Here is a 12,245-nt window from a genome sequence, read left to right on the forward strand (position 1 = left end):
ACAATCTCTTAGCACTTATAAAGGCTTTCTACATATTTAAAATGCTGAGCATGGAGTAAATACTTTATATTTGCCATCATATAAATAAAGCTTCATAGCAACATATGGGGTTAATGGGCAGATATAAAGGGTTGGAGCTGCATGGGATTAAATTCAGCTTTGAGTAACCTCTCCGTTTTCTTCTCTGCAATGCTATGCTACCTGTCTCTATATGCGTAAGTATCTGACAGTTTTACATCATTGATAGGCAAATAATTATTTTCTGAAAGGGAATAATCCTAATTCAAGAATCATTTTTTTTTTTTTTGAGACAGGGTCTCACTATGTAGTTGAGACTGAACTGGAACTCACTATGTAGCCCAGGTTGGTCTCGAACTCACAGCGATACTCCTGCCTCAGCCTCCCAAGTGCTGGGATTACAGGCATGCGCCACCACGCCCAGCTAATTCAAGAATCTTGTGGAATAGCATTACTTTAATAGAATGTAATCCTTTGTCATATTGCTATATTTTTAATGTAATTATCATGTAATAAAAAAATTTAACTTAAACATAATTATTCCTTTTTCAAAAGTTTTTTTTTTTTTTTTTTTTTTTTAGGGGATTGAACTTGGGACCTTGTGATTGCAAAGCAGGCGGCGGAACCACTCAGCTAAATCCCTGGCCCTAAAAGATGTTTTAAAAAGGAAGACTGCATCTAGAAATTTCCAAATATGTGAAGAATGTAATCTATTTTATTGCTTTGTTTGTTTTGAGACAGGGTCTCATCATATAGTTGAGACAAACCTGGAACTCACTATGTAGCCCAGGCTGGTTTCGAACTCACAGCAATCCTCCTGCCTCAACCTCCCGAGTGCTGGGATTACAGGCTTGCACCACCACGTCCAGCTTATTTTATTTTTGATAACCAATTTACTTTTAAGTACAGGTTGAGCACCTCTAACCCAAATCCGAAATACCCCAAAATCCAAAACTTTTTGAGCATCCATATGATGCCACCAGTGGAAAATTCCATACTGATTTCATGTGATGGGTTGCAGTAAAAATGTAGATGTACTAAACGTACCTTCAGGCTAGGTGTATATGGTGCATGTTATAGCTTGTGTTTGGATGTTCCTCAAAGCCTCTTGTCACACGTGTGGGCTTTTCAGAGGTGGCTGGGTCTAGAGTGTGTGAAGCTGGAATTGATTCATGCTAGGCTCAAAGGCACTAGGATTAAGGTGTGAGTGCTACCTGCCCTAAGTAGTCTGGGTAAGATAAAAGGGGCAGAAAGATGCTGTTAAGGTCCCTTGCTTTCTGCTGTCTTTATGTGCTTTTCCTCTGTGGTGCTCCTGGGCTATGTGGCACCCTGCCTTTCAGCCAGCCAACTAGGGTCTAAACCTCTATGAACTGTAAACCAAATAACCTTTCCTCCCTTAACTTGTGGGTGTCAGGTACATTATCTCAGCAAAAGAAAAGTAACTGAAGCAGTGTATAAGAAACACAAATTAAAATTTCATCTTCGACTTGGGTCCCACCCTCAAGATATCTCATTTTATATATATATATATGGAAATTTTTCAAAATTTGAAAAACCCAAATTCCAATAACTTATGCTCCCAAGCATTTTTGATAAGAGATAATCAACCTTCTTAAACTATCAACCTATCCAAAATGTCACAGCACATGGGATTTTTTAATAAGAACAGAGGGCTGGAGGTATAGCTCAGTGGTAGAGTATGAACTTAGCATGTACAAGGCCAGGGTTCAATCCACAGCCACCTCCAAACAAAACAAAGAAACAAAACCTGCAACAGTGCTCTAATCCCTGAGACAAAGCTCCAAATGGTCATTAAAAACAAAAATTGTAGTGGCCAGAAAATTCTGGCTCATTTTCTAATGTCTTAGAGCATTAGAGCATTCAAAGGAGGATTTTTTTCCCTGCGTAATTATTTATGGATTTATTAAAAATTATATTACCCTGAAGTAGAATGACAGGAGGAAAAGCAACAATAATAATATCTATTTAAACTTGAAAGATAAGATTATAATAAGAATGGAAAAGTTGAAATATCTCAAGGACATTCAAGGACTGGCAATTCAGAGACAGTAATTTAATTTAAAAACAACAAACAAATCCGGATATAGACTATTTCTAGTTTTAATAATAATGTGTAATATTTGGATGATATTTTATAGTTTATGAGATGACTGGATATTTTGATATTTATACTATTTCATAAATATGTGGCAAGCTAATGTACTTTTTATTCTTATAGCTGATAAAACTGAGGCCTGGAGAAATTAAGTACGGCAGACCTGAGATCTGAATCTAATATTCTTTTTATGCATTGCAATTGACTTCTACAATATGAGCTAAAATCAGTTACTCAAATATAGGAAAAAAATTAGACCTTTAAAATTGTTTTCTAATAGTTTAATATTTAAGTCTGTTGATAACTATGAATTTAACATGATTTTCAATACCTAAAAAAGTCAGTCAAGGTATGCATAAAAGATGAAAAATATTTTGGTAGGGCAGCTTTCTAGGATTCTTTGTAAATTGAAAATGAAATGAACTTAATGCATGTTACTTGTGCCATATGGATGATTTGTAAATTTCATATTAATTTTTAGCCATTCATAAGCTTTAAGAACAATGTAGTCTTTAGCAGTGACATACAAACAAGTCAAATTTAGTAAGTTTAGATTCACAGAAATAGTAACAGAAATAAGATAATTTATTAAAAGTAAAAATTAATTTGCCTAGGGCCAGGGATTTAGCTCAGTGGTGCCACTGCCTGCCTTGCAAGTACAAGGTCCTGAGTTTGATCCTGGTACCCGCCCCCCCCAAATTGCCCAAAACTTGGTATCAAGGTGAACTTCAATTAGTGTATTATAATTTGACTCAACTAAGAATGTAGTGTTTCTTGCAGTATGGATATGTTTTTCACTTTTGTATTGATGTAACAGCCTCTTTAAAAATTGCCTAATATAAGAAAAATAATAACCTTACTTATATTTGACGTGAAGTGTGATATTACTTTCTTGATTTCAAAGGAAATATTCCATTTCCTCTTTTCTTTTATCTAAAAGGTAAAAAATAATTATCAAATTACTAAAAATTGGGTAGCTTTAATTTATTTAGGGTTTGGGATATCATTTAATCTAGACTTAGTTTTTAAGTCTTGGCAGAAAATGAGGTAAATTTTGAAACAAAAAAGATAAGAATGCTAGCTATATTTATTGGATTCAAGTACATACCTGGAGTCAAGATACAAACTGTTGTTCATTTTGTTTTGTGTGGTACCAGCAATTGAATTCAGGACCTTGTGCTTGTCAGGTAGGTGCGGTGCCCCTGAGCTACATCCCTGGAACAAACTGTTATTTTTATGACTTAGGTGTGGCAGTGCTTTTTACCTAATGTGATCTGCTGGGCGTACCTGGTCAGCACTGGTGGAATAACTACATAAATTTAGAAACCAAGATTTTATTTAAGTAGAAATTCTACTTAGCAGATTGGTTGGTTTGTTTGAAACTGTTTATTCCAAAGATTATTTCTATTTATTTTTCTCTTAGGGCAGCTAACTACTTCATGATGCTCTCTCTAAGCATTCTATTTTCATGATAATTTTTTTTTTTTTAAGATTCTTTGTATTGGGCTTGGGATTTAGCTTAGTGGTTCTGCCACCTGCCTTGCAAATGCAAAGACCCGAGTTCGATTCCCTGTACCAAAAAAAAAAAAAAAAAAAAAAAAAACCTAAAAAAACTTTGTATGTAACTGATAATCCAACAAGGAGGCAGAAATGGAATTGAGGGAGAAATGAAGAGTCTGCCCTTATCTTTGAGCATGGTCAGTTTATTTTTGCAGAAGAGTAGACGGGAACAGATGCACTGAAGACTATAAATGCAGATGCAAAATTGTGGAAACTCTCTTCTGACATTTTCTCTTTCCCTATGTAAATAGGAACTGAGGTCACCACCTGAAAATGATGAGGAGGGAGGTGTTGCAAAAAAAATTGAGGGGAGAGAACAGGGTATGAAATAATCATCAGAGACAGTAAATATACAGAATAACCACCTGCAGCATGAAGGCCTTACTTTGTGAACATTTTTTGTTGTTGCTGGGATGCTGGGTAAGTGTTCTACCACCCCCAGCCCTTTGTGATCATCAGCTTGAAGGGAGAGCACCTGGCAGTACTGTGCATTTTTGCCAACCACCCTGAGCTGAACTGGGGAAGGGAGAGAGAAGAATGAGTCAGATGTAACCTGGGCTGTCTTCTGATAAGGAAACAGAAAGCGAGAAGAGGGACAAAGAGGAGGACAAGAGAGGACGGGCAAAGACTATTCCCTCTAACCCCTTGAAAAGCTCTGTTCTTTTAAAAATAAACTGCTACTCTCCCTTTCGTGACTTTTCTCTATAGCACTGATCATTACCATATTCCATTTAATTTCTCATCTTTTTTTGTCTTTTCTATTGGAATATGAGGTTTTTGAGGGCAGGGATTTTTAACTGTTTTGTTCACTACTGTTGACTTTTAAAAGAAATGATTCTTCACTGGATACATGTGCGGAGTAAATTCTCAGAATCTGAAGCATGCCACCATCTTGCTGTTTAACAAAGAGAAGTGACTGGCTGGCTTATTAACTAACAACTATTTTTTTCTCTTTTAAAAAACTTTTAATTTTGCCAGTTCCTGTTTGCAGTACATAACGATTACACTGAGTGTAAGGAACTGGGACACACATGTGCATAACACATCTCAATTATTTTCTCCCTTTCTTTCCTTTCCCTTTTATTTTGCCAGCACCAGATTTATTTCTTTTTTTAAGATTCATTTACTTTTAAGTCCTTATTAGGTTAATTATCATATATATATATACAACACAAACAAACACATTAACAGGCCAAAAGACACATAAAACACATACAACAATTATATTAATGACAATTTTTTTAAAGCACTGGGCACTTGTTTTACTTTAAACTGTGGTAGTAATATTAATTTTTTATTCTGTTTATAGTAAGGGGAACTTTCTTAAATAGAAAATAATAAAAAGTGGAAAACTATGATAAATGTGATTAGAAATACACAAGGGCATATCATAAATTCCTGTAGCCAAATCTTCCAGAAAAGGTGTTGGAGAGGGACAGAGGAGTACAATGAATTGGCTGGATTTCGTTACAGAAGTTACTTCTGGAATAATGAGGAAAATGACTTAGCAAAAAGGAAGACAGGCTTAGAACTCCTGAAGCCAAGCAGAGACAAGGGTCGCCCGAACTGAGGTAGGGGTAGCGGCGATGAAGGGATGTGGATTTGAAAAATGTGATGGAGGCAGAAGTAGCCCGGTCTGGTAACCGACTTTGGTGAAGAAGGAAAGGAGGTAGAGAGAGGCGCCCGGGACAATCTGCCTCCTAATTCTTCTGTGGACCATATCCAGGTGGTTTTTCAGATCACAGGGACTGGAAACTATGGAGCTACTTCCAGAGTATCGACACTGTAGCTTGTGCACCCCACCAAAAAGTCTCTCTAGAAAACAATTTTCTGTGTTCAAATGAATTAAGTCATGATGGCATCATGGTAAGTAGCAGGACTGACAAGGCTTTTGGACACAGGGCTTGTAGGGGTAATGCCTTTAAATCGGTTTTATCTGGGGTACCTACTCTGCTTGCTCAGACAGTCAGTACTGTGTCCCAGAATGTGAGCTGAAAGGACTCTGCTTTAGCCCTACAATGCTGGCTAGCAAAGTCCTTCAAAAAATTCACATTTTAGAAAAATCTCAAATAAACCATCTTTAAACATTCAGAGAATTCTTATTTAAGCACTCAACACCATGCAATAGACTGCTGTATTCACATAGATATTGATGTTCATATACTCATATTCATTCAACAAATTTATGTGCTGTAACTGCTGGGAGACTGGTGTCTGCAGGCATATGTGCAGTTTACAGAGGCCTAAGTTATATGACCAATGTATACTTATTTAGATTTTAGGAGTTAAAAAACATATAACCCTAGCTATATATATTTTTTTCTTTTTTGGTTTTCTTAAAATAGGGTCTCACTATTTAGTTCAGGCTGGCCTTGAATTCACTATGTAGCTCAGCTGGCCTTGAACTTGCAGCAATCCTCCTGTCTCAGCCTCCCGAGGGCTGGGATTACAGGCGTGCGCCTATACCACTACTCCTGGCATGTAGCCACATTGTTCTGCGTAACATTTTTCCTTTGGAAATACGATCTTGATTACGAGCAGATTTTTACTCAACTTACTGTAATGCCTACATCCCAGATTATATATTCCTTTGTTATCAACAGTCTTCATAACAATTCTTAGAATCAGATGCACATTCAAAAGTTTGTGAAAAACAAGTTTCATCACAAGACAATGGTATAACTGTGGGAATCCAAGTTTCTTAGAGAGGTGCCTTGAGCATTGGGGCACATTATCATAGTTTATAAAATTCAAATATGTTTCAAAAGCTAAAGTTTGCAGAAAGGATCCAAATTGGAAAAAGAAAGCAGCAGTGACTGAAAAAATACACTAGCTTCCATTTGCCCTCTTAACACTATGTTCTGATAGAGACAATGCTTTAGGGCACAGGGATATAGCAGAGAACAAGAGACGAGTCACTTTATCCCCTTGGGGAACACAGAAAAGAAAAAAATGTGAAAACAATAAATACAAAATATGATTACTGATAAGAAATTTTGCAGGGAGAACCAAGGGTAACAGAATAGAAAAACTTCTGAAGGTCAAGGCCTTAGAATATTCATCTTGTGTTTCTAGCAATCAGCAGGATACTTAAAGAATTGTCACTTAGTTTGTTATAAAATAAAAGGGAGCTTTCAGGTATCTGCCTTTGTTTTGGATGTTTTTATATAAGTTTGCAAACTGAAACACCCTAAAATCCATGGTGTAATTCTGAACTTAACAGAGTGAAGAGACATAGTCAAGGTGCTAACAGTCTTGATCAATACTATTAAAGAGAAACTAAAACCCTGAATCAGAGGATACTCAGATATTTTTAGGTAAGTTTACTATACAATAAAGCAAGTATATATAATATTAATGAAAGCAGCCATTGCATTATTCTCCATTCTATATTCTTACAGATAATTTGAATTATCTGCATGTTACTTTCAACACAAAGGTAATGTTAAACCAAACTATTTTATTCTTTTTTTCTGAGAATGATGGAGAAATCAAATGTAATATGAATCACAAAGGGTGGGTCTGCTTTTTGTCTTAAACTTATCACAAAATATCAACCAAGTGACAAAAGCTTTCTCTGTGTGGGTGTACAGTTTCTAATCATCAGAGCACAATGACAGATAAAAAAGCCATTATGCTAGAAAGGAGAATGTTAGATTTCTTTAAAAATTAAAAAGAACTTTACTAGTAACTTACTTGCAGGACACAATGATTCCATTCATCATGCGGAGTTGTTACATGTACACAAGACACCTTCATCCTTTTACTTCCCCTTCTCTCTCTCCCTGTTAAATTTTCCGGGACAGCCTCTGCATGGGCAGTCTCTCCCTAAGCAAGAAGTACAGTGAAAAACTACAGGACGTGTTCCCAAGATGTTCTTAGGATCTCAGCCAATGTAAGGCATCTTCCTGCCTAGCATTTCAACGCTGTGATAAAAAACAAATCACAGATAAATGTTGCTTCAAGGTACTGTAGAATGCTTTTAAATGCTAGCCTGAGGTCCAGGCTAGAAGGTGGAGCCCTTGAGTCTACACTCCACCCACTCTACCTGTTGGGCTCCTACACTCTGAGCCATTATGCACCTGACCTAATCACCCAGGGCCAGGTACTAGACAAAAGGAAGAGGTCCTGTGTTCCACATCCACTGAAGTTATTCAAATCAGATACTTCTAATATGTTTACCAATCACCTCTCTCCCACAGAAACCACAAGGAAAGCTCCTCCCTCTGCCTTGTAATTGACTCTGTTGCTTCCTCTGAGTGGTCCTGTGTGGTGTGCTATGTTTTTCTGGGGATCTGTGATGATAATAAACTGCAAAACTCTTTATATTTGCCTCTCCTCATCTGTACCTGGCTTCAACATAAATCACACAAGGTAACACAGTTAAAAATACAAGAGCATTGTCAAAAGATGAATGGATGAAGAAAATGTGGTATTAGGGGCTGGGGATTTAGCTCAGTGGTGCTGCAAATGCCTTGCAAACACAAGGTCCTGAGTTTGATCCCTGGTACCATCCCCTACCAAGGAAACATAGTATGTATACAAAATGGAATATTATTCAGCCCTAAAGAAGTTGTGTCATTTGCAGGAAAATGGATGGAACTGATGACCATCATGTTGAGCTAAATCATAAACAAAGAAACAATGCCTTGCAAACACAAGGTCCTGAGTTTGATCCCTGGTACCATCCCCCACCAAGGAAACAGTATGTATACAAAATGGAATATTATTCAGCCCTAAAGAAGTTGTGTTATTTGCAGGAAAATGGATGGAACTGATGACCATCATGTTGAGCTAAATCATAAACAAAGAAACAAACAAATAATGGATAAATGACAGGAAACTAGAAAGCAGACTTTTGGAAAAAGGGAAGGAAATTAAAGGGAGGGGAGAGGAAAGAGAAAAGGATTTAATGGGCCTGAAAATGACTGAGATATGTTTAATACATATACCAATATTCTAAAGAAAACTCATCATTCAGTATCACTAACATGTTCTAATAAAAAGGAAACCCAGTCAAGAAATAATAGTAAGACTGATTACAATGTTTCTTAATGAATAGTAATATGTAGCATAAGTGCAACATTAGTTTTAATGACCCCATGCTAATTCCTTGAACTAGTTCTGGTAATTTATTTTGTAGCCACAGTCCCTATCAACTCCCAGGATGCTGTATTTGGCTACAGACACATGTGAATAGTGTATGAGTTGTCAAAAGCCTGTTTTTCATCAAGATGTAGTGATTACTGTGCTAAATGAGGTAGAATATTTTTAAAGAGTGTATGTTTGGATTCATCAAAGGCACAATGAATTACTCAGATTAACCAACCCATTAAAAACTCTAGAAAACATTAAAGAGATGAAAATGTAAAAAAACCCAAACAGACAAGAAAAAAACACCCTCAAGACCATTACTGCATTATTGAATGAAAGTGAGTAACTAGAACAGCAAGCAGAGCACTGCAGCATGAGCACTTGCTCTGCTCTGGGTGCATTCAGAGCTCCTCACACCTGCGATGTGTCGCTGTGACCACGCAGACAGGGTGGGTGACAGACCCCTCACTCATCAGGTGTGTGCGCCTGCCAGGCACCTCACTGATCTGTTTATTAATCTCCTCTGATATCCTGTGTGGCTTTTGCTTTCCTTTCCCATGCACCATGGCTCAGCTTTGGGGGCATCAGGAGTTTGGGAGGCATTTTGATGCCTTGTCTTCTCATGTTTTTGTCTGTTTGCTTTTGTTCTGTGCTTAGGTTTGCAGTCACTTACAGGAGAAAGACTGTTACTAGTACAGAAATCTCTTTAGTCAGTTTGCTTTTCAGTGATGTACTCAGTAGCTTGGCTAACTAGTCTGTTGCCTCCATCCCAAGATCTGACCTCCTGTTTATTTGGGAGGGGAGGATGCAGCACTCAGTTATCCAGGATTGGACTGCAGCACTGTTAATGTCAAGGCAATCCAGGCACCGATATAAACAGAAAATAAGGTTCCATTTGACCCAGTCATCCCTCTGCTGGGTATCTTTCCAAAAGAATTAAAAGAATCATATCACAATGACATGTGTGCATCTATGTTTATAGCGGCACAGTTTGTAATAGCTCAAACTTGGAAACAGCCCATTTGCCCATCAGTTGGAAACTGGATAAAGAAGATGTGGTTTTTCTATAAAATGGAATATTACTCAGCCATAAAGAATGGGAAAGTAGATTCATTCATAGGAAAATGGATACATACTGAGGATATACTCCTAAGTGAAATAAATAAGTCAGACGTGTAAATACCGAATACTTTCTCTGGTGTAAAAAACTACAATAGTACATAAGATCCTAATGAGATAATTGACAATGTGAAATAGGAAGAAAGGGGCTAATGGTGTAGGTGTAGGAAAAGTGGGAAGGATAGGGGAAAGGTAATAAGGGAAAAGAAAAAAAATGAGAAAATGAAAAAATGGAAATGAAGTGTTTGCAAAGGGGAGAGGTGGAAGGGTGAAGGGAGGGCAGGGATAAGGGGAAAAAATGAGAATCAAGACCTGTCATGTAGAGGTACAAGATCCCAATAATGAATGTAACTGTACTGTACACCTAAAATGTACCAATAAACTCAATGAGGGGAAAAAAAAGAGAAAATAACTATGGCACCCCTAGCAATATCAAGAAAATCAGCAATAGTGGTATCGTCCAAGACAAACTGACACACCATAAGAACCATTATCATACCACCATTAACCTTACAAAAGAAATCTCTAAGTATGGTATAAACATTAAGACAAACCAAATACTGATACATAGCATATGACTGTGTACTGATACACTGAACGTGACTCTAACTCCACTAATGACAGAAAAGAGTTCAACAGCAGTAACACAGTTAACTATCCGAAGATTTATAAAGCTTAATAATGGCTATACTATTAAAATATAGGGGTGATGGGAAGAGAAATTTGAAAAATTAAACAAAAGAAAATTGTGAAAAGAATCCTATTGAAAAGGATATTTATAGAATTAAATGAAAGCAACAAAAAAAGGTAAGACATAGAAGATAGAACAAAAAGGGGAGAAAAAGGAAACAATGTGGAGAGTAAAAAATAGAAAGAAAAAGAAAAAGAGAAAGCAAAAGAAAAAAAAGGAGCAAGAAAAGACAGAAAAGAGTCCAAATACAGAAAAAAATTTTTTTTCTCTGTATGTTTGCATGAGTTTCCTTCTAGGATCCATAGTTTTGGGTCCAGCAAGTCACTATTTTCTCCCTGTAGCCTTACAGCCTATGAATTTGTGAGGTGTACTTCCTGTGCTAGAGGGCCCTCTGTTTACCCCAGGCGGTAGTCAGGTCCACACCGATGTGCCCTTGCTCACACTGGCTGACGGGGAAGGCAGTCAGGTCTCAGATCTGTGCTGGATGCAGGCAGCAGCACAAGGGTTTAAGTACTCAACGCCAGCAGGCATTTTCAGACCCTGTGCCATTTCTGAGCACATCTCAAGCCTGGCCTGGCTTCTCACCATGGGGGACTGGCCTGAGTCCCATCTGGACAGCCATCTCCTATAGCCGTCTCTCGTCCACTCATTGTGGGAGGGTAACATTGGGAGCCCTGAAGTGAAGTTGTTTTTTGTTGTGAGACCCAGATTTAAATAATCAACCCCTTTCCTAAGCAACACTCGATTAAACACTCTGTTGTAATATGGTGGGTGCCTGCGCTTAAATCACTTTGCAGCTGTTGCCTGCATGTCCAAGGAGTCGCCTTCAAGGAAAAATCCCGCACTGTTTACTGCAGTTCACAATGGCCGTGGGCAGGATCTCCTACTCCTTGGTGCTCGCCTTACTTCTTGGAAGCTAGGTTCCTCTCTGCATGAGCTGTGTGAGTCTGAGCTCGGAAGATAGGCCGGAGTATTTTGTTCTTTTCTCTGCATTGTGGATCCTCTTTCCTGCTTCTCTGTAAGTTCTAAGTTTTCCTGTCTGTATTTTTTGGGTGCATTAATTTTCCTACAAATGTCTCAAATTTGTCATTTTTTATAGTCACATAGTGTTCCATTATATATAGATACTACGTTTTCTTTATCCAATCATCTGTTGATGGGTATATAGGCTGCTTCCAGGATTTAGCTGTTACACTTCGTGTTGCTGTAAACATTGTTGTGCATGTGTCGCTGTAGCATGATGACTCAAGCTCTTTGGGGAAGATACCTGGAAGGGTGCTAGCTGGGTCATATGGAAACCCTAATTTCAGTTCTTTGAGAAAGCTCCATATTGATTTCCATCATGGTTGTACTAGCTTATATTCCCACCAACAATGAAAAGAGGGTGAAAATCCACCCTCCTTGTTCACCACAGCTACTTCACCATTTGTTACTGTTTGACTTCCTAATGATTACCATTCTTTTTAGAGTAGGATGGAATCTCAGTGTTGTTTTAATTTGCATTTCTTTAATGGCTAGAGATATTGAATATTCTTTCACCTATTTGTTGACCATTTGTATTTCCTCCTCTGTGAAGTATCTGTTCATTTCTCTTGCCTATTTCTTGCCTGGGTCTTTAATTTTAGGAGGTTTTTTTTTTTTTTTTTT

At 37.6% G+C, this 12,245-nt stretch overlaps 1 protein-coding gene across 4 annotated transcripts in view; it reads right to left on the reverse strand.

The window, feature by feature from the left end:
- Sclt1 (sodium channel and clathrin linker 1) overlaps positions 1-12,245 on the reverse strand; it is a 168,371-nt gene that overhangs the window by 25,691 nt on the left and 130,435 nt on the right. The window contains exon 18 of one of the 4 annotated variants that reach the window (XM_010618879.2): positions 7,282-7,522. The exons of the other annotated variants lie outside the window; for them this stretch is intronic. Coding sequence (XP_010617181.1) covers positions 7,483-7,522 — 40 coding nt within the window. The 3' untranslated portion in view covers positions 7,282-7,482. Of the gene's footprint in view, positions 1-7,281; positions 7,523-12,245 lie in introns of those variants that run through there. 4 annotated transcript variants of the gene reach the window in all.

Source organism: Fukomys damarensis, unplaced genomic scaffold, assembly GCF_012274545.1.
Source record: "Fukomys damarensis isolate Sample0158 unplaced genomic scaffold, DMR_v1.0_HiC HiC_scaffold_38, whole genome shotgun sequence".
NCBI lineage: Eukaryota > Metazoa > Chordata > Mammalia > Rodentia > Bathyergidae > Fukomys > Fukomys damarensis.